The following is a 22,755-nucleotide window of genomic DNA, read 5'->3' as shown; positions in this document are numbered from 1 at the left end:
CGAGACAATAAACAAAGTATCACTGCCTGGCATGCAGCAACAAATAGAGGCAATCTAAATACGAGTAGAATGCGAATGCGGCCCGCAGAACAATAAAAACACATTGGCAAAATATGACAAAGTAAACAATAATATAAGTCCGCCGCGAATGGCTGCCAAATTGAATGATCGATTCGCTGCTGATCTGAATCCCCAATCCGATGGGAATCGGAATCAATATATCCGCACAGAAGTCCACACCGAACGTCATACCATTCTCCAAAATTCCAGTTCAAACACATCATTTGATTGCCTACAAATTGGCGCGTTGAGTCTTATGGCAACTTAACCATTTAAATTTGCATATGCTGTCGATTCGGAAAGTTTACAAGGGATGCTGCAATCTTTCAGTTTAGCGCCATAATTTACCACACATTCGGCTGGCTGGCAACCGGGAGGCAAATATTTAATTTATCCTAATGCCTCTGATTTATGCGCTATTTCCCATCGTTCAACTTGATCACTTTGGGAAGTACAACATAAAATCGTGGAGGAAAGTTTTGAAATCAGCACACTATGAGATACTTTTGATCATATTAAAAATTTATATACATACTTTTTTTGCGGAAAACAAATAATTTAATATCTTCAACATGTGCATTCATTTAAACAAATGTTTATCGTCAAAGACCATAGATTATGATTAAGATGTGTAAACAAACATTGATTTTATCAAGTTCATTCGTCTGCTGCTTATCTTCAACCACAGCATTCACCAACTGATAGGTAACTTAAATGAACTCTTATCACAGTAGATGACATCTACCTACATAAAGAAATTTCCTAAAATAGGCTAAACCAAAACGCCTCTCAGAAAGGGGGTGATGATCGCGCCTTTACTTATTTTATTTTGTGACGAAATCCGTTTCATTTTTTTTTTTAAGCAAAAATGGTATTCCAAATATTCTCTATAAGCGGAATGTTAAACTGTAGTGCCCCTTGTGGTTGTACCTCATTTAGATGGATTAGATGAATATTATCTTCCTTACACGCTCAGTGCTCTTCGTCACTAGACAGAATGGCGTCTACTGATATGCGATCATTTATTGCTATAGTTACTATGGTCTGCAACTGGATAACTGGATGACAGATAACAGAACATATATAATAAAACCACTGGTAAGATTGCTTTCAGTTCAGTGTACCTGTGACTCCCGAGAACTTAAGAGACATCTTTTAAATCTTAATACAATGGTGTGTTTCGCGTTCAAAGATAAAGAGTCGACCTGAACTCTATTAAATAATCAAGCACTGGAGCATCGGATTAATTAATAACATGACATATATATTTTTAAACCGCAGATACTCTTTATGAAGTTGCTCTTCGTATGCCTTTTGGGCACTGGAGATGGAGCACGAATTTTGGCACCATTCTTCCTGCCTGTAAAGAGCCACTTTATGATGACGGATGCCATTATAAGGGAATTAGTGAAACGTGGACATGAGGTCACCTTCATCACACCGCTATCATTGGCCAAGGAAAACTTGGGGCCGAACTACAGGGAAATACTTTTGCCCAAGTACGATACCTGGGCGGACAGTAAGTGAGTTTATTATTTCTTGAGTTCAAATTTGATGGCCTAATTCCACAGTATCTGCGATGATGAAAACAAAATCGGCACTGGATATGATTGACATGTCAAAGCTAACACACATGCGACTGGCCCAACACATTGGCATCAAGTCAACGGACTTTGCTCTGGCCCATCCCGAAGTTCAGGAGTTGATCTATGCCAAGGATAAGAAGGGGAAATTCGATCTGCTCCTTGTGGAACAGTTCCACAATGAGGGAGCTCTAATGTTGGGTTACATTTACGAAATACCTGCAATTACCATAGCTACTTTTGCATACGCAAACTATTTTAGTCAAGTCTTCGGTTTTGTGAATCCATTGTCCTACGTTCCCAATGTTTTTTTGTCCTGTACGGATAGAATGTCCTTGTGGGAGCGATTGGAAAATGTAGTGATTAGCACGGCTGAGGATGTTGTCCGGGAAGTATCCTACTATCCGCAACAGGATGCCGTCATCAGGAAGCATTTTAGTAGCTTACTGCCTCGGGTGCCAACGGTCAAGCAATTGGAACAGAACATCTCGGTTATTCTTTTAAATAGCTACATGCCGCTGACTTCGCCAAGACCCATGTCCCAGAATATGATTTCGGTGGGTGGACTGCACATCCTGCCACCCAAACCCCTACCAGAACATATTAAAAACTATCTGGATAACGCTGAGCACGGTGCGATCTACTTTAGTTTGGGTGAGTTTACATAGAGTGTTGTAAAATAAGCTTATCTAAAAAAATTCAGGGATTTTAACTGATTTAGAATATGTATTATTGAATTAAATCGAAGTAAAAGAAATCTCTGTCAAATTCAGGATCTCAAGTGCGCAGTGCTGACATGCCAGCGGAAAAGCTTCAAATTTTCCTTGACGTCTTCGCCAGCTTGAAGCAAAGGGTCCTTTGGAAATTCGAGGATGATCAGCTGCCCAATCTTCCGGACAACGTAAAGGTCGAAAAGTGGTTACCCCAGGCTGACATATTGGCACATCCGAATGTGAAGGTTTTCATCGCCCATGGAGGACTGTTTGGAATGCAGGAGGCAGTTTACCATGCGGTCCCGGTGCTTGGAATGCCATTCTATTTCGATCAGGATATAAACATTAAGGCGGGCCAAGCAGCGGGATATGCCATTGGCTTGGACTATCGCACCATTTCGAAAGATCAACTTAAGTCTGCGCTTCATGCGCTCTTGAAAGATCCCAAATATCAAGCCAATATGATGAAAGCATCGCGAATTTTCCGGGATCGTCCACTCGGCGCAATGGACACCGCGATGTATTGGATTAATTATGTCGTAGAACATCGGGGAGCGCCACATTTGGTGGCAGCAGGAGTGCATCTGCCCTGGTACCAGTTCTATCTTCTGGATGTATCAGCAATTATTCTGGCTATTACTCTATTACCACTTTTGACCTTGTATGCTGTAAGTCGAAATTATAAATCTTTTAGAGGAATTCGAGCACAGAAGAAAGAGGCGAAAACTGAATGAAAACTACAAATGGGTTGAGTGCTATATATAACCCAATATTATCTTAGAAACTTATGTGATGCGTGGATTAACGATGGAGAAGACCAAATAGTTAGCATGAAAGGTAAAAATAATTGATAAAGAATAAAGCCCAAAAAATTCTGTATATTGAAAATTTTAAACAAAAATCAACACCATATGGAGATTTCTATAAAGTTCTTTATAAATACTTGATCTGCACTTTGTTCTTTTTACATATTTTTGCAATTATAGCCCAACACTTAAGACGTGGCACTTGAGCTTCTACTTAAGTATTTAATGAATCCAAATTGGTTGGTTCTACTTAAGGCGCCTGAGTGCCGAGCCAAGTGTTCTTCACGAATTAAGCAAAAATGCAAAAGCCAACGGAAAAAAAACGATAAAGTCCACTCACCGTAGATTTAATGGCATTTCAACATCATCATAATGTTTCCAGGGCTTTAGAAAGCCCAATTGTATCATACTCTGCTAGAGTATGATCTTACCAAATCATCAAGAACCAATAAAATTTGAATGTCAGGTCAATTTTTGTGATTTCAAATCAATTCTGATCTATCTATATCAACAGATTTGAACACCAAAGTATGCACATGATGATCCCGGCTGTATTCATTTATTTTCGTTCCAATTTTAAATTTCGCACAAACAAGTTGACCCCAAAGACATTGGCTTCCTGCAATGGCAGCGCCAACTGGAGCGCCATTTGGACACAAAAATGGGATGTTTACACGACTCCAGACCGGGAGACTGGATCTCCGGCAAAGTGCACTTGAGGACGGAGTGCGGAGACACGATTTGTGGAGCTCTAGGGCTCATTATGCATTCATGAACTGACATTGAAGTGGGTGCGACGCCCATGCTGGATGCTTCTATGGCTATAGGGTTACCAAGGCCCAGGGCCCATAGGCTGTATTATTGGTATTTGTAACACATGATTACGCTTTGCTGTAAACAAAAGCGTCGATAAACAGCCAAACACACGCACGCACTAATGATATGTTAATGCAGATGGCGCACAGGGCGTATGAGTGCTGCTTTTGAGTATGGGCAGCGGAAAGGGGTGAACCGAAGCTGTTTGTCTGTCAACGGCTTGGGCAAATAAACTTAAAATCATCCTTCGGCACTGGAATGTGCTTATGCCTACTATGGCTTTGCGAGTGATGAGGACAGGTTAACGAGGAAAGACCCCAGAAGCAATGCTTAATTGACCGGCAATTTGGATGGCCACCTTTTGAATGGAGCCCAATCAAAGTTGGCCAATAGCTGGCTGAGTTTGGTCGAAACTGAAGTCATTATACACTTCACTTGGAAAATAAAATAATACAAATTACAAATAAGTAACCAAAAATAACATTATGTTGGTCTAGCTATGACTCATCTAAGTGACCTAACATATCTTTGGTTTAGGAATCTAATTCAGCTTACCTTACTACTATATATATTTTCACATTTTTTATAGCGTTACGAACCTCGCATCTACACTAAACTACCTTTAGTAAGGTCACAAAAGGCTGACCTCCCAGGGAAGCTGAAGCTTTTCGACACGCCGCAGCGTTTAAGTGTAATTTTCTTCTTATTCTATTGAAGCATGTCCTTTGCCGGCAGGATAGCTCACTAACTCACTGCAGCGCACTGGAAGCTTCTCTGGCTTGTCTTCGTCTTTGCCCCAGCTCGTTAAAAATTCACTTCAGCCCTCGCTTTCACTTCGGATAAACATAATGGCCGTTCATTTGCGCCCGTCTGGGCTCTACTCTCGACCCACTCAGCACAGCCACCCAGCTGAAATTGCAAGAAAATTTTCCTTTCGAATCGAAGACGAGCGCTCAGGACAATTGCGTACGTGTGCGCCCAGGACGTCGGAGTTCAAAAGGGGGGAAAATCCACCTAAAAAAGAGGAAAATGAGTAGCGAGCGAGCGAGAGAAGAAAGGCAAAAGAAAAGCGAATGTCTCAAGTTGTGCGCCATGTAATTTGCTCTCTTGCCATGTGCTTCATCAGAAAGGAAATTGAAAATTGCTGCTAATAGCTGGCGACATTGGAGTGGGTGTGGCCGATAGGCGTTTGGGTGGCAGGACGAAGGAATTTCACCGTATAGTGATTATGAAAAAATAAAAGATCCCAAAAAGAGGAAAGAGAATAAAGAGATGGCACTAGGAAAAAGGAGGTGGAATTCATTTAAAATTGCCGAAATTGCTCAGCTTAGTGACGAAAGCTAACGAGGCGTTAAACTGCTCTTCTTCGACAATTTAATGTTGATTTATGCATTGCAGAGAACTCAATCCCAATTAGTTGATGCTCGGCGTAATTTCACTTATGTATTTTGCTACTAATAAAACGGATTCAAATAAGAATATTTTTGACCTAGATAGATAATAATGTTATTCTATTGTAGAGAGATTATGCAAAATTTACCTTGTATTCCACCCTTTTTTTTTACCGGAACTCGTATGTTTTTTGTTCTGAGACTTCATTTAAATATTTCAAAGAACGCATTGGCCATTGCTAAATTCCAGAAGCACCTACATCTTTTGTGACTCAGCCGATAGAAATACTGTTTACACTAAGCAATGGGCACTTAAACAGACTTTAAGCGCTTTTATGTTGTTCGAAATAAATAAAGGAAAACAAAGATTAACGACCCAGTAAGTTGCAGGTGCTCAGCGAAAAGATTCCGACCCGAAAAGTTTTCCACCCAGGAAACTGATTCGATTCATTGAAGTGTTTACCCTATGGACGACACCATTCAGCTTGTTTTCCCATCTCGATCCATCTAAACACTTTTCGATGCCAAATGCTCCGTGGAGAAAAACAGATCCCACCAGTTCACATACCAAGTGACTGTTTATCAATAGATCTTCAAGTGTTTTCCGCCTGGTAGCCTATTAGTAGCGCTCAGCCAGCTGATAAGGTCCATTGGGCAATACTACCATGTTATCCATCTACTGTACACATGGAAGATCGATCACATCTCACCCACTCAGTTTTTGGCCCCGGGGCCCATCTAACACACGTGAATCGACTGGCGGCGGCCCAACCAAATGTCTATTGCGACTTTAATTGTCGGATATTACGAGTCGGCAGGTCCATTAAAAACGCTAATGAAGTTGCCCGAATGGAACTTGGACACATGTGTGTGCCCATCTCGTATCTCTTTTGCAGTCCGCAATACCACAACATTTTCATCTAAACAGCTCGCGAAACAACAAGCCATTCAACTAGTGCTAGTTGGACTCAACTCAATATTTGCCGATTTGAATGGCTGTCTATAAAACGCGATAAGTTAAAAAGGCAAGACAACAAAAAAAAAGGCGACCGAGCACCAAAACCGTTTTATGCATGCGGTGAAAATTTGAATTTTTTAGCCGAAATTGAACAATAAACAAAATCACAAAAGCCAAAACATTTATCATTCAATTTCATGCCACCATGCTCTTCTCTAGGCTAAGGCAGCCGTTCTCGAAATCATTTAAATGATTTTTTATTTGAAGCCAAATAAGCAAAGGAGTGGCCACCGAAAGCGGGGTGGTTGGATCGAATCCGATTTGGATTTGGATTGGGATGTGGATTTAGATTTAGATTTGGATTTGGCATTGCGCAAAGATTGCTTCAACAGCTGCCGGACGGAAGATTGAGTTGGAAATTGAATTTCAAATTGAAATTGAGGTGGGTGGCCATTTTGTCGGACGGACGGGCGGGCTGCCCAACAACTTGCGCAAATAGCACCATCATCAACAATTGGTGTGCGAGTATAATATCATCCGAATGCTCGGGCCTGTGGGCTGGAATTACTGGGAATTTCTCGGGACCGCACACAGTCACCGCTCGGTTTGGTTGGCTAATGAAAGGCTGAAAAACAATTAACTATAAATTAAACGCACAATTTTCAAAACAAAATAAACACAAATAGTCCGGGGCATCATTTGTACGCTGCTTCCGAGCATTGTTTACTCAGCAATCGTCTTCCGTGGGTGTGAGTGGGTTAATCGCTCGGGAAGACAACGATTCATTTACCTAGCTCCGCCGAATCCATATCAGTGGCAAACCCCATCGCCCACCCGGCAGCAAAGCAATTAGGCGATGTCGCTGGCTCCGGCTCCAAACCCATTTTGGGAACTGGTATCCCCATCCCCCTCTTAGGACCAGGACCATCCTCCCATAAAACAAAGAGCACTATGCCAATAACAAAATCAGTCTGGACGTGCTCAAATATGCGGCATCGAAATGCTCTGCAAATGAACCATATACATACATATATTTAATCAGAAGGATTATAATCTACATACAGTTTTGTAATTGATTGTTTAATCTGCCTGCTTTCTGACTTTCAAATATTATTGAAGCTAAGTATCTTACACCACATACATCTATATTCATAGCTCAGAACAGAAAATCACAGAATTTCCATGGACTTAGCCAGCGCGTAGAGTATCGCGCTGTGGAGTTTAGAGTTTAGTTGATGAATTTGTTGTGAAGTTATTCCTACCAAGAACTGTTAGTAGCAGGGATGTGGCATAAACAAACGCATCGGCAGAGCAACACGTGCAACAACAACAACAATAGCAGTGGCAAATCGAAGTGTCAGTCGCAGTGGCAGTCGCAGTCGCAGTCGAAAATCCCATCTCCTCAGCCTCCTCCTTTTATGGCACACATGTGTGCAGCAGACGATCGACCGGCCAGAGATGGAGATCGAGGGACACGTCTGTGGATGGGGGTCGTATTCGGATTGGGATTGGTATTGGTATTGCGATTGGGATTGGGACACGTTATGGAGGGGCATGGTGAACAGGAGCATGGAAAGCGAACGCCGAAGCGCTGATGCAAAGTGCATCGAGATGGGCCAAAACAAGAATGCAGTGCATTTTATAATAAGTGAACGGATCGGGCATTTTGTTTACACTTTAAGCTGTCCGGCCAGCGTGTTTTTGGCGTTTTCTTTTGAATTTCGCGTTCCGCCATTAAATGCACTCTCTGCTTAAGAATGCAGGCCTCCGCCCAATATGTTTAAACAAATAGCAAATATTGCCAATATTGTTTACCCGACGTCCTCGACATTCCCGGTGACAGGCGACGACTAATTGCAGTTCAAAGATTGCGCATACGCCACTTGGGCCCCGACCCCGAAAGCGACCCATGACTAATTTCCATATTAATTACAAGCCAAATATCAGGCGGCCGGGTTTAAAAGGATTGCCGTCAAGTAGCTGACATCTCGTAGCACCCCGGCATGTGTGTCATAAAAAAGGTTGCATAAACAAATCCGGAGGCGGCGCAATATAAACAAATTAGTAGCCGAGCCGCCGGACGAGCAGGACGATTTGCATTCACTCCAAGACCACATGCAGCGTGCGTCTTCAACCCTTCGAAATCCGAAGCGTGCTGTAAAACCGAAACTCCAAGTCAAAGAGTCCGTGAATTATGCGTGTTATTGGTTGCCGAGTGTGCGGAATGGGGCGGGCCTCGAAAAACTCACTCAAAATTCAGAAAACACTCAGTCTTGTTTCCCACTCGTTGCACTTTCCTAATTGCCTGTGGATAATTTAAAGAATAATATAATCAGTAAAATGTACGATTTTCTATGGAAATCAAAAGCACGACATCAAATTTTTAGCAATTTAGATTTATTCAATTTATTTAGGTCTTTATGAGTCAAAAACGGAATTTAAAAACACATTTTAAAACTATTTCATCCCAAGAATCCACATAGAAAGTTGAAGCACCTACGTTTTCTAAAGGTACAGTCCGTGTCTGAACGTAGAAGGGAAATCATATAGTTTGGACCAGTAACTCGTGTTTATTTTAAAACAGAAAATTTAAATAATTTAAATAAATACACAAATCTATAACAGAAATATAAAATATGACAAGAATTTGGGAGCACAGTGGCAAAAAGATACATCCTCAAGCCGCTGTATCTGTTATTTACCCAAGTAATTACAGCTGTCAATCGATTTTAGTGTCCCAAATTTGTCAAATGCCTGCGTGCTTTTAGTCTAAGAATGCGTCCAAGAGCAATATACGTACTTAGAGATCTCCTCATACCAATGTTTTTTCAGTTGGCAGTCACCAGACCAGCACGTTCAATGCCCCACTTTCGAAAATTTTCAGCACTTTAGAAAATATGTGGAAAAACTCCGAGGCTTCATACGCTAGGCGCCGATTGAAAAAATAATTAAAAGGTTTCATTTATCCTTCTATCCTTAAATCTCAGATATTGTATTATTTATATAACATATTTTTTTAAATATTTTTATTTGTGAAAGGGGTGAACATTTTTAGGGGATATTTAAAAATGTTTCTCTGGAAATACGAGCAACATTGTTTCTAACGACATTGTTTCCTTTTGAAGTGAATGTTTAGCAATGATCAGTCGATCAGTCGACAATTTCCACTGGGCACATGTCCTTTTCCGATCCTGGGCGTCAGTTGGTGATTCTATTTGTTTGTTTGTTTATAAACATCAACAGGTCGGCCGGCCGTTAGAATTGTCGCCGCCGGGCACTTGAGGCAGGTCCTTGTGTCGTCAGCCACCAACTGTGCCGCTAAGGACATGTCTATGTTCCCAATTCCGATCCTAATTCCGATCCCAATCCCGTTCCCACTCCTCCTCCTCCTCCTCCTCCATCCCACCCGGGACGATATTGTGCAAAAGCGCCCGGGAAACATCGTATGTAAGTCAGTGGTTTGTGGGTCGCAGACGTCCGGCCCGACCTTTCTGACACATTGAAGCACTTCTATGTCGTCATTGAGTGGGCTCGTCATAGTCGGTCATCATCAGCGGCTTTCGGCTTTCGCAAGGCTCCGGCCACACGCATTCCACTTCAGCGGATCTCATCTCGAGGCCCTCATCCGCCAGATCGCTGTCATTCTGAAGGGTCTGAGAAGCCTCTCGCCTTCCCGCCCGCTGATGCGAATTGAGGTCATGTGGTATTAATTTATGTAACAATCGTTTAGTGGCTAAGCGCCTTTTGATGTATTCTTTTCAGAAAGCAGATCTCTTTTAAAATACTAAATACATTTTAAAATCTAGCAATGAGATCCCACCTCTATTTATTGTAGATTGATACTTCGTGGTTTGTTTCCTTTGCCAACATATTAAAATTAAAAATGAACCTTAACGTGAATAGTTTAACGTAAATAATTGTAAATTCCTTTGTGAAAAAGGAAAAACAAACCCAATCAATTGCTAACTATATAATAAGGCGACTTCAAAGAAGAATCAGTTAATATATCTCGTTGAAATATATGAACATGTATTGTTATAAAACACACAATAAATCACTATAAACCTTTGTACTTCTTCCAGGATAAGTTGATTATCGTTTTTCGAACTGCATTGTTTTAACTGCATGAAGTGAAGAAATTCAAGTGAAGCAGAAAACTCAAAACAAAAACCAAGTTTTATTTAATTCATAATTTTATTTAGCTCTCGGGTAGATACGACTACAACTTAATGCTACTAAAGCTATGGGACATCTATTGGTTACACATAGAGGCTAAAACACAATTTCTACGGCTATCACAAAAACGTAGCCCCGGTTCTCCTCCGAGACATGGTCACTCCCAACCTAGTCGATCTCCACATTCTCGTCAACATCCTCCGCCGCCGAGTGAACGCTCTCCGCTCCGCTCTCGACGCTCATCATCTGGCCATTGGGACTGGGACACGGCGTTCGCTGGGGACGCACTGCACCCGGGATGGGGATGGGAACTGGCGATGAGGACGCCGAGGATGCAGTCACAAAGCTGGAACTCTGGGTTGGTGGCGGTATGGGTTGCGGCACCTTGTGTTGCGGGTAGAAGTACGGGAATGGCATCTGCATCTGTGGCAGCGGAAGTCCGCCGTAGGCCAGCTGCAGCTGATGGCGGTAGATGTTGATCAGGGCGGGATCGAGGCCGTGTCCAGCACCGGGAGCAGCCATGTGAGCGTAGGTGGTGCTGCCATCCTCTCGCACCAAGACTTGGACGGGAACCCTCTTGCTGGCACCCAAAAGGGCGGCCTCGTGCTGCTGGATCTGCTTGCGCTTGGTCTTGTAGCGGCGGTTTTGGAACCAGATCTTCACCTGGGTCTCCGTCAGGCGCAGGCTCTTGGCCATCTCGCTGCGTTCCGGACCGGACAAGTAGCGCTGTTGGGCAAAGCGGCGCTCCAACTCGAAGACCTGGGCGTGGCTGAAGGCGGCACGCGACCGCTTCTTGCGGCTCAATCCACTGCCGTCGTGGGATAGCGGCGACTCCGAGGGGGAACTGCTCAATGGCGGTGGTGAGTCGCAGTCTGTAAAGGGAAAATTACCAAAAGTTAGCATACATCCTATACAAAAGGCCAATGAATAAGTAGCGTTCTTTTCAGAGTCCATTAGAGCCTGAATGGCGTTAATTTCGTGCAGGTTACTTACCGGAATCGTTGCTGGTGCAGCGTCTCATGTCCAAAGGAGCAGCGAGGGTGGATCCAAAATAGGCCAATTTGCGCTGCATGTAGTCGGCGGCACTGGAGTTCGATGTGCCCGTTGCCTGGTGATGGTGGTTATTGTTGTCCATCGCCGCCGCATAATACTGCAGATAGTTGCTGGGTTGCCTGGCACTTGGTTGGATCTCCTTGGGTTGGGTCAGCTTGTAGAGGCCGAGATCTCGGCAGCAGAGTGGCGGCGACTTGGAGATCGATCGCTCGCGATCGGAGGAGGGTTTCAGCTTTTCCGGTTCCGGTTCGGAGTCCACGCTGGACATGCGACGTGTTTCCGGATTGCTGCGCGTTAGGATATCGTTGATGGAGAAGGGCGTGGTGAGCGATTTGCTCAGACCCGCCATCGCAGCACTGACACCCGCGCTTTCCATATTCAGCATTTTTCGAATTTTCTGAATATTTCGGATATATATATATAGGTATTGTCTTTGGCCTTTCCGACACTTGTTCACTACGGATTTCTATTGATTTTCCGATCTTCACGACTCGAGGGCTGCGCAGCGAATGTGCTTCAACTGGGCGCTCCGGGCTGTCTTTAAATAGTAGCCGAGATCCCCGGCGAGATTCACTCGGTCTCACGGAGTGGAAATGTGCGCCGTACTCAAGTGGCTCGCCGGCATCCGTGGGGGTGGAAACTGGCATTCGACTCCTGCCATTGGTGGATCCGAAACCTAGCTGGAGAGCCTTTGAGTTTCCTCTCAAGTGCGTAAACAAAGTCGGTCGTAAATGGCTACGGTTGCTGCCACGTACTTGTATGGTGCGCCTTAACACGCGGGGAGTGCATGCATCCTGTTTATTGTTTATAGCCCGCTAACTGCTCCTCGGTGTTTTGTCTTCCACATTTTGGGTACAGTCCTCCGAATGGGTTTACATACTAAACCCATTCCCATCTCAACTCATTGTTTAAACGAACGATTTGTTTAGAATTTAAATCATTCGGAAACAATCAACCGTAAACTCCAACTTTTTAGTGTAAGTAGGTTAGTTGGGTCATGGGATTGTTTGGAATCGTTAGCCAAAAACTAAACAATACTTTAATGGGTCTAACCAAAAATATTTCTTCGTAGCTGCCTACTTCAAGTCGAGCATTCGAACTACAATACATAATATAATCACGTATGCCACTTGCTTACATTATGACAAATTATTAGGCAGCTAATATCTTAAAATTCTATAAATTATTTTACTGAACCAAATATTATTTTAATAAATCCAGCCAGCTGGTGGAAAAGTAAGAAAGCCATATGAAGTATTTACCTTACATAGCTTTTAAATTAATAAATAAAATCTAAAACAGATGGTTTTATAGTTTTAAAATAGATAAAAATTTAGGCACTTATTTGCAAAGTGTTTCATAATTTTTTATACAGGCCGTAATGTGTATTAACTAAGCAAATGAAACTAAAATAATAGTGCTTTTAACATGAACATAACTAAATCAAACCAGCGAAAATGGCTAAGACTGAGATTTCAGAAACTATAGTTCACATTATAAGCAACTGGTTAAGTAGTTAACCTGGGCAAATATTCCAGAGATCACTCAAAGAGTACTCAAGGTAAGTTCTTCTCATTGGTTGGCATGGAGCCCAAAGAGCGCTGATTGGATGCCCGGAGGCTGTGGCAACATGGCTGCCCACTCAGTCCGAAAGGCACTCAACTGATTCACTCGAATCGAGTGGCATGTGGGATGCTGGGATGTTCGGATGCTGGGAACAAATCCGAGCGAAACGAGCACGCGTTCTCATCGCCTCGCCGCCTGGGGTGGCTTTTGTGCCTTTTGATTCCGGATCTCGGTGCGATTTCTGCTCTCCACTGCACTTCACACCTTCGGGCTATAATCTTTTTATTGCCAATTCAGTGGCTCTTAAAGCCGCGGGCGCCGCAAAGTCAAGCCAACAATGGAAGACCAGCGCGAAAGTGATGGAAGTGAGCGGGGTGAGTGGGTGAGGGTTCCGTGTTTTGCGGTCAGATTTGAGTAACCAATTCAGGACCAAGTGCGGTGTGCAATTGGAATGGATCGGGGCAGGAACTGCTACTCGTTATACCATTTCGCCTGAATGGGTTTCGATAATACTCGAGTAATTAGTATATAATGATGCTTGTGGCAGACGCACGCGCCCAAGAGACGCGACTCTCCGCTTGTGTTGTCGCTAATTTTGTTAGCTTCTTTTGCTGATGCGATTACCCTCGAATGGAGCAGGTATTCAATTACATAAAAGTGGAGGGGGCCGAGTAAATCCATCCCACCCCTATGATGAATTGGCATTTTCAATTAAATTCGACAGTTTCTTGTTTGATTTCCGAATGCCCATCGCCCAGAATTCTTGCAGACTTGTTGTCCTTGTGGTATTGAGTTTTATTTAATGGTTTATCAAAAGCCACTTCAAATGTTTGCCTTTCCCTGCTTTTCATTACCATTCATGGATCTGGCTGGGAAACCTGATCTCCTTGTGCCACTTTAATGTTGAATGGGGACAAGTGCTTTTCTACGTTAAGTTTGCATTGATTTTGTCTCTCACAAAATAGAAAATATTTAAATTCATAAGTACGGCTGCTTATTCCGTTCTTGAAAATAATATCAATATTAGTATTCATGTATTTTTATAATATAAAATGTATTTTCTTTTATATTTATGTGTTAAAATAAAATACGTGATTAAAGTTAATTGGTTACTATCTGTGTTGTAAACTGGGTTGTGAGCCATGCATTTCATGATTCCTTACATAATCAGCATAAACCATACATAAGCAGCAGTTAAAAATAAGTATGCCAGAAAAATTGGTAAACAATGAATTAATTTAATAAGTCAGTTGGCTTAAAACAGGACCTACTTTTTTATTATTACGATCTTGATAATATCGATACTGTCGTCAACTATAATGCTCAAAATATAAATACGCTACAGTAGTAATATGGAACACTAAATACTAGTTCTGCTTATCCAGACACACAATTAAATGTCTTATTGCTTAATTTCACTTAAAGAAATTATGTTAATTTTTATCGCTTTTAAAACGGCAGCTCAGTGTGACCAGATGAGATAAAAAACATAAGTATTTGACACAACAAAATTCTCTACATCTGTTCAACAGAGCCTTGTACACGTCTACACTTTCAGCGGTTTTAGTCTTTGCTTAAGTCGGAGACTTTATATGGAGACTATTTAGGGAGAATTTCAAAATTCTACAAAGGTTCATTATTTTTGAATATATCATTTGACTCATAGATTAATGCAGATGCCGAAAAGGGGACATATTTTCCAAAGTTTGAGGTTAACTTAGAATTGGGAATAGGATGTGCTAGTTATTCTTATCTAGCAGGAGAACAAAAATAGAACGCGGAAAGATAAATTTAACCGTAAAACATCGATAAAGTAATTAGTTAGCGCTGGCGGCATTCGTTCAAAAAGCCACCATCCGAGGCCGCCAGAAGCTCACACCCCAAAACCACTTCATCACCGCCATTGGACACCGACAACTTCGTGACGCCAGGACTCCGACTAGAGGATTTAGTGTCGGTCATCAGTGAAATATAGTTTGGTGATAGCACCAAGGGGTGGGGTCGATGCTTTACTCAAATAACTTGGCCAACATTGATATGGTTAAGTACAAAGCGAAGACAAAGTACAAAGCGTCCAATACGCATTGAGATTCTGAGGCTTTTTTCAATGCTTTGGATTTGTCTGCTTTGTTAATAACAACAACTTTCGGTTAATAACGTTATGGCTTCATATCAAAAATTGATAAGGATCGCTAGCCGATACAATGTGGCGATATCCATCTGTACATCCGATTGCCCAACCATTTCTCGAACTTTAGTTGTATTAATAACAAATAATATCCGGAAAAGAAGTATTTTCCGTTAAAATAAAAGATTTGATAAGGATTCTTTATACATTAAAATATATATATACTTTATAGGAAAAGAAACGCTTTCTTTTCCTTGCTTTTCATCGGATATAGTATACGCTCTTACTCTATTCTATAAAAAGTCAAACGCGAATATATCTGTTGAAATTTCTCTATTGATATTGATTGGGATTGTATTATGTTCAACTGTTTGCATCGGTGCCTTAGATTGTTTACAAAAATCGAAAGTAGAATAGGATGCTGACATTACCGGCGGAAGACCCTCGATTTTCATTGCCAAGAGGCATCTTTCAGTGGAGCGAATTGAACGAATTGAACGCGACATCAACGCCATTGGATTATTGGCTTATTTGGATTTAATTTTTTGAGTGCCAGTTTCCACACGCCATAAATCAAGCGCTCCAAACTGCCGCCGCTCGGATTCCGAATGCAATTACTCAATTAATTTGAATATAATTGTCACAATTTTCCACTTGAAACCACACAAAGCCATAAACCGATTGATATAAAGCAGAGACACCCAGAAACTGGGCGCCGCGGCGGGGAAAATGTAAAACGAGATCGCAATTTTATGCGCACATCAAATAAAAATGTACACAGCGACTCGATGGATTTTCCGATAAAATGTCAAAGGCTTTTATGAAGCGACTGTGCCGGAGTCACTCCGCCATCCACTTGACAGCGTGGATTTGGATCTGGATCTGTGGCAGTGACAGCAAGAGTGAAAGGCGAAAAGGCTAAGTAAAAAAAAGCAAAACGTGAAGGGTCGGCCTTAAAGATACCCCTGAATGAACTTGTTACAATTATTCAATGGATATTGATTTACAAAAATATGTGTTCTGAAAAAAGAATGAAACCATTATATTCTGAATTTTGTTCTATTATATTAATACACTTTAAAGTGTATTTAGTCAGAAGCTTGAAACGCAGTAAAGACTTCGAGTTTTAAAGCTATCTGCATGATACTTTTCCAAAGGTCCAATTTCTATCTCAGTCGGAACAGATGCAGACTATATCATATAGCTGCAATAGGAATAATCGAGAAAAACATTTAACTATATTGTATCTTCTAGTTTTTATACCTTTTTCTTCTTTAATGTTATTAAAAAATATAAAATAATAATATAACTTATAAACCATAATATATAATATTAATTTAAATTTAAAGAATGAAGATATTTAAAATTTAACTTTGTATTAAGGAATTACACATTCAAAAGAGTAAGAATAATAAAGAAGTAACACTATCGCCTTATAATTCACAGCTTCCGGGATTGCATAAATATTTAGTATGAGCTCAGGATATAATTACGTAATTGATCTGCCGGCATTATTCAAAGACAGCGGAAAATGGTAAACTGTATTGGACCCAAAACCACCGATAGAGCTGCTGCAATTGTAGCGTTTTCATACTGTTTATTTATTGTTGTTAATAAATCTTAATTTGCTTACCTTACGACTGCTTTGGCGGCCTGACATTGAGGAAATGCAAACGAGAGTAGTGAAAGCAATCAGGGGAAAGGGGAAAGTGCGTAATGGGGCTGTATGGTGAAGGGGGTGGGAGGCTCGCAGCTGCGACAGCGGCTCTTGAACCTTTGATCCTGTAACGGTATATGAATTAAACGGCGCTCCAGGGCGAACTCTATCCTGGCTTATCGCCAACTCCCCGATCCTTCGTGTGATATATGGGAATGACAAATTCTCCACTTGAGAGCTGCGCCGGTCTAGACTCCAGACCGGGGTCCCGGATCCTCGACGGAGGGGCAAACGTCGCCGCAACATTGCCGCCGACATTGAAAGACGAGACAGTAATTGTTTATGGGTCGCATATTCATATTCCGCCTTCGCGACGGGGCGTGGCTGGTCAGTGTGGTCCATTAGGTCATGTTTAGTGCCACTTGACATGCATTATCCTCCGCCTGCGAGGGCGTTTTGTTGGCAACTCCACGGACTCCTCCTTTGGAATGGCGATCTTGAGGATTGAGGAGGAGGCTTATCACTATCTGAAGTAATTTCCTTGCAAATATAATAAAAAATGTCTTGGCTAAAGGAAAAACCTTTCTAAAAAAAAGTAAAACTATTTTAGCAGGCCAATAAAGGTAAGGTAAGAAAGTTACTGTGAAAGAGACGGTAACATTTGTTGTTCATCTTAAAGCTTAAAATCTGAAATTTGTATCTCCTAAGTTCATACGGACAGGCAGACGGAGTAATGTCAAATCGACTCGCCAAGTAATTATGAAATAAAACACATATAATGGTTGGTTGGAATTCGCCAGTTAATTTTCCGAGTAAAAGGATTAAATGATATATTTTCAATGCATTCTAAAGTTTTCGAGATGTTGTAACAATTATGCAATGTAAATGTTTAATGGTTGATTAGCATCGTTATAGTTTTAAATCATTTTTAATATAATTTACAAAGTTCCTTCCAGTAACTATTTGATGTCTCACCCCGGAAGCCATTTAGGCCTACTTAAATTAATTATATTCAGTGCGTGCAGTTGAGCTAATCCGTGATATCCGTGATTGACACTTAACGCAAGGAAACAGAATCGGAGTCGGATGATCCACCAGACGGATGACCCGAGAAGCTCCGGCTGTCAGAAATAAGGAAACTCAAACCGAAAGTGTGATCAGCTGCACTTGTTGGTCTGTGGCTGCAACCCCCCGTTTACCCGATGACCCCTGGCATGTGTTTGTGGAGTAATTGATATATGCCACTGCCACAACACCACCGACACCACTGATCCACCACCAGACTCGAGCCCCCAATGAAATATTAGCCTTTGCCCGATGGCTGTCATAAAATGCCGAGGAGGAGCGGTTTTCTGTGCCCTGCACTTCGTATCTGAACGAGAGTATCTGTATCTGTGGAGGCAGGGAAACATTTTACAGTTGCATTGATGCCACTTAAACGTTTCATAAATGCAACCTTTGTAATGTCTGCCGCCAACGCACTTCCCCTTTCCCCCTCCCCAGGAATCCCTGCGAAAAGCAGAAAAGGGAAAACATTTCAATTTCCACTAAAGCGGAAATTGTGGTGTTTTCATTCGCCTTCGAATTCGTTTTTCATAAAACTGATCGCTCTCTCCGATAAAATTGATTTATGCGGCGATCGGCGGCAATTATACGCAGATGCGGTGCCTAATGGATCGGTGGCCGATCGAAAGCTGTTCATGAAGATATAAATGCGAGTGCGCCAGAGCAAGGAGTCATGGGATTCAGTGGTGTAAGTTCACACGACAGGCCAAGCTGAAATTCTGATTGATCTTTAGCTGAAATTGGTTGTATTGAGTCTGCAAGATACAAAAGGATGCGGAAAGAAAATCTTTTAAAAATCCTATTCTAATGGGTGAACTTATTCCCTGATAATAATATACCTCTACCATTTTAAAAAACGGAACATAACTTTTAACTTTTCTAAAGCCAAGAATGATCCATTTTTCTGATATATGAAATAATTGTTAAAAAAAAACAAGTTAGCTCCGAAAGTCAAACCAATGTCAAATGCATACAGAAATCGTTGAAAATGAAATATATAGTCTGAACTGATTGGTCTTAAGCTTTATTTATTGTCCAATATATACATAAAACAAAGAACTAGAACTATGAGGCGTTTTCCTTAGACTACAACATGTATTCTTCTTGAAACTGCAATAAATTAGAGACTCGAATCCTTCGTCCTGCGAGATGTCCACTACATGTGCTGCATCTGTTGCTGCTGTGCATGATGCTGCTGCTGCTGCTGCGATTGCTGCATGGTTGGGGGCCACATCACGTGGTTGGGAATCGGCGGGGGCAGAGAAGTGGGCGAGTCCAGGGGCTCGGACTTCAACTTCAGATGCTTGGCGATGCCCTCGCAGTCGATGTCGCCACGTTTCGATTTGTAGCGCCGATTCTGGAACCAAATCTTCACTTGGGTGGCCGACAGGTTAAGCTTTTGCGCGATTATCTCGCGCTCCGCACCCGTCAGATACTTTTTGAGTCGAAAGCGACACTCCAGCTCCAGGACCTGTGCCTGGGAAAAGAGCACGCGAGGCTTTCGCTTCATCCGGGGCTTGGTGGAACCACTGTTGCTCCCCGGATTGCTGTTCCCACTGATGCTGTTTTTTCGCAGCTCGGAACGCGAGGAGGTCACCTGGCTGTTATCCTCTGAAAGATAGCCAATATCGAGAATATAGTAGAATATAATAGTTATAACTAGTTAAGGGACTAGGCACTAGTTTAGGATCATATTCAAACAATGTTTTACTTTGCCATTACAATTTCATCCATAAATCATCTTTCAATCCTTAAACACTTTGTTGTTTAATTTAATTATATATTGAATTTTTAACTTGACGTTATTTGGAATGAATCTATCTTTGAACCTTAAGAAATTTTATGTTTTTATGTTTTAAAACAGATGAACAACGAATTTGATTTATTAGCCCATTATCCTCATTTTTTATATTCGAAGGCACACTTCCTATGTATGTATGTACATATGTATTCCCCAAATCGTTCTAATTGCTTAATAATTAACATCCATACATTTCATAGATCCACTTCTCCATTAAACAATTAAACAAGATACTCACTTTTTTTGGCGCCCTCATCTGAACCGTAGATGCTCCTTAGGGAGGACGAGTTGCTAGCGGTCTCCATGAGGCGCTGCGACAGGGGATTGACGCACAGCTTCTGCGTCGGAGCTTGCAGGCTGTCCACCTCAGCGGAGCTGTTGAGGTCCAGGGTGGGCGAGGGCGTGACGTATGGCGTGGGTATGTACTCGCTCTTGATGCCCACCGCCGAGGGCGTGGCTCCACCGTACACCTCACCAGATCCGGCGTAGTTGTAGTTGTAGGTGGCGGGGGTCTGGTAGGCCGTGGCCGAGGCGCCGGCGTAGAACTGCGAGGCGGACATGTTGTAGGCCGAGGCGGAGTGCTGGAAACTCTGGTGGGGATGTCCGTGATGGTGCTGGAACATGTGGGCGGGCATACCGTAGTCCTGGTATCCGCCGTACAGCTGGTGCGGCGGGGGTGGCAAGAGTGGCGATAGGGACGACGATGTGGTGGCGCCATCGTCCAAGTGTTGGTGATGCAGTTGCTGCTGCGGAATCGGCAGCTCGGATTGCTGATGCTGCTGGTGGTTGAGGTACTGGTGGGGATTCTGGTACTCACCGGCGGCGAAGAGCGCCGAGGCAGTCGCCGCGCTGCGGGAAAGCAGGAAAATGGAAAAGCGCAAGGTTAGAAACAAGGCAATACAAAGTCTCGTATATGGCCGCCATATGTTGCATCACGGAGGACACAGCCCGGGGAGCTGGGACGAGGACTTTTTGCCCACTTCCTGCTGGCGCGACAGGATCCATGGTGACATCATTTCATGGCTCATCAGGCAATTAAGGACGCCCCTGTGCGGCGGTCCACACATGCGAATCACACATGTTGACCAGCCCAGAAGGGATCGGGCGGACCAGCGATCGCCGTGACTCCCGACTGCCTGCCTCGGACATTGTTGTTCTTATTGTTAACACTGTCTCTCCTCGTCTTTGTCTTCGGCCTCTTGTACAAATAACGATGATTTGTCAAAGCCTCGAGCTCAACGCTCAACGCTTGACGCTCTCCGATCCCAGATCCTATTTGCAATTCATGCTTTCTATGTGTTTTCATAGGATTTCTTCTGCTACGTCTCGGCGGAAGGTTATCAAAATATTATCTTTCTTTGGAAAATTGGTAGAAATTAATTTTCCTATGGAGCCCTATTAAATAAAAATAAATAAAAGCGATCGGGACGGGGAAGGGCGCTGTCTTCGAGAAGAAGTCACTGACAGGTAGAAGTGGTGGAAATGTCCATGTATGCCAGTTGATAGCTAAAAATGGCTCAACTAACAGTTGGTCTCTCTCTGAACTGCACAGATACCTTCTTAAATCATTGCAATTTAGATAGTTAACCGGTATAATAATTAGTTTTATATCATATATGTACACTGATTCGATTTAGTAGATTTTGGTAACATGTAGAACACAGTACCTTGGAACTAGTCTATTGGTGTACCCCAATTTTTAGTTGCTTTTGACCCTTAATGTATAATTGATTCAAAACTTCCAAGCTTACCCATCGATATGCCCGTAGGAACCTTCGTAGGCCTCCGTTTGGTTGACCATGTTCAGGATATCCTTGACCGAAAATGGAGTGGTGTTCAGGGCATCCGCGTTCGTCAGGCTGCCCGGACTGGGGGACTGAGTGTAGTGATCGTAGTAGCCACCCGATTGAGCCTGCTGCTGATGGTGCTGCAACATCCTCGCTGTGCGATCACTTGGCCACTTGAGAAGCACTTCGATTTAAATAAGTCCAACAATTTGCCAAATCGCACTTGAACTTGCGACACTTGAATTGGAATCTCGGTAGTCCAGTAATCGAGCAAACACTCCACGCAACCGTTAGCGCAACCGTAAGTGAGTCGTAGCCCGTAATCGGCAATCAGTAGTCCGTAACCCGTAAGCCGTAAAGCGCCGTTCCGATGCGCACTCGACCGTGTCTGCAATTTGTCAGCTCGATTTTGGTACTGAACGCGTACTCCTTTCACCCCAGACCGCCTCATGCCACTGTGTTTTTGGATGTGTGTGAGCGAACTGAGCATACGGGCAAAATGGCCGCCCCGGAGCCAATCACAGCACAGCATCGGAATGCGAGTGCGGCATCTCGCTCTTCTGCGCTAGAGATGTGCGAGGCTGTCATATGCTTAGGAGATTTATAAAATATGTATCCAAATATAAAAAACTAATTTATGTATTACATTTGTAAATTTAATCTAATAGCTTAAGAATATATATGGTATTGACAATATATTTTAAGTTCTGTCCATCACTAATTCCAAACATGTATGCTTGTATGCATGTATGAAAGTATCTTTGCACAATCGCACACATTGTACCTGACTATCAGATTCAATAACCGACTCCTCCAGCTGCTCCCCGTTGTTATTAGTTGTTTGTTCGCAGCCACTTTATGCTGATTTTGTTTCGCTACTTGAGCTTAAGTATCCGTATTTATTATCGTAAAGTCCTTAAGTTTTATAGTCCCCATGTATTTACGTTTGTCCGCGCGTCTTGTGTATTAAACGGTTGTCAAGTGGCGCTCAAGTGCAGATTTTCGCACACTTGATTTTAAGAGTGTACTAAGCTAACAAATAAATAAATCGTGGGGAATATGTTTGGTTTAAACGTTACGCTCTCATATATTATTGTTTATTTCACTTGAAACTGTTATGATTTAATAGAGATGAATAACATGGATATGTGAAGTTGTCTAAATAGAGCAACATTTTTAATAATATTTCGCCTTT

General features: G+C 42.4%; 3 protein-coding genes across 3 annotated transcripts; 1 reads left to right on the top strand and 2 right to left on the bottom strand.

Moving 5' to 3' along the window:
* The first annotated feature begins 1,213 nt into the window (after positions 1-1,213).
* Ugt49B2 (UDP-glycosyltransferase family 49 member B2) lies at positions 1,214-3,175 on the top strand. Its single transcript, NM_001104389.3, has 4 exons — positions 1,214-1,233; positions 1,342-1,579; positions 1,632-2,297; positions 2,417-3,175. The coding sequence occupies exons 1-4, from the start codon at positions 1,231-1,233 to the stop codon at positions 3,088-3,090; spliced, it is 1,581 nt and encodes a 526-aa protein (NP_001097859.4). The 5' UTR covers positions 1,214-1,230; the 3' UTR covers positions 3,091-3,175.
* A 7,331-nt stretch (positions 3,176-10,506) lies between these two features.
* On the bottom strand, positions 10,507-12,076 carry bap (bagpipe). Its single transcript, NM_169958.2, has 2 exons — positions 11,497-12,076; positions 10,507-11,375 (listed from the first exon to the last, which is right to left on the bottom strand). The coding sequence occupies exons 1-2, from the start codon at positions 11,939-11,941 to the stop codon at positions 10,672-10,674; spliced, it is 1,149 nt and encodes a 382-aa protein (NP_732637.1). The 5' UTR covers positions 11,942-12,076; the 3' UTR covers positions 10,507-10,671.
* Positions 12,077-18,985: 6,909 nt separating this feature from the next.
* Positions 18,986-21,979, bottom strand: tin (tinman). The gene is made up of 3 exons (NM_079709.3): positions 21,525-21,979; positions 20,012-20,622; positions 18,986-19,583 (listed from the first exon to the last, which is right to left on the bottom strand). The coding sequence occupies exons 1-3, from the start codon at positions 21,707-21,709 to the stop codon at positions 19,129-19,131; spliced, it is 1,251 nt and encodes a 416-aa protein (NP_524433.1). The 5' UTR covers positions 21,710-21,979; the 3' UTR covers positions 18,986-19,128.
* Positions 21,980-22,755: the final 776 nt, after the last annotated feature.

This window comes from Drosophila melanogaster, chromosome 3R (assembly GCF_000001215.4).
Source record: "Drosophila melanogaster chromosome 3R".
Lineage (NCBI taxonomy): Eukaryota > Metazoa > Arthropoda > Insecta > Diptera > Drosophilidae > Drosophila > Drosophila melanogaster.
The sequence above is the reverse complement of the archived record's forward strand: the minus strand, read 5'-3'. Positions and strand labels throughout refer to the sequence as shown.

What these genes read in the sequence shown, in the direction of transcription:
- tin (NM_079709.3), bottom strand. Translation starts at nt 21,709, where the DNA reads ATGTTGCAGCACCATCAGCAGCAGGCTCAATCGGGTGGCTACTACGAT. An exon ending in TCCTACGGGCATATCGATGG is followed by an intron (nt 20,623 to 21,524) that starts GTAAGCTTGGAA and finishes GCTTTCCCGCAG; the next exon opens with CGCGGCGACTGCCTCGGCGC. An exon ending in AGATGAGGGCGCCAAAAAAA is followed by an intron (nt 19,584 to 20,011) that starts GTGAGTATCTTG and finishes GCTATCTTTCAG; the next exon opens with AGGATAACAGCCAGGTGACC.
- bap (NM_169958.2), bottom strand. Translation starts at nt 11,941, where the DNA reads ATGCTGAATATGGAAAGCGCGGGTGTCAGTGCTGCGATGGCGGGTCTG. An exon ending in CTGCACCAGCAACGATTCCG is followed by an intron (nt 11,376 to 11,496) that starts GTAAGTAACCTG and finishes TTCCCTTTACAG; the next exon opens with ACTGCGACTCACCACCGCCA.
- Ugt49B2 (NM_001104389.3), top strand. An exon ending in GTACGATACCTGGGCGGACA is followed by an intron (nt 1,580 to 1,631) that starts GTAAGTGAGTTT and finishes CTAATTCCACAG; the next exon opens with TATCTGCGATGATGAAAACA. An exon ending in TGCGATCTACTTTAGTTTGG is followed by an intron (nt 2,298 to 2,416) that starts GTGAGTTTACAT and finishes TGTCAAATTCAG; the next exon opens with GATCTCAAGTGCGCAGTGCT.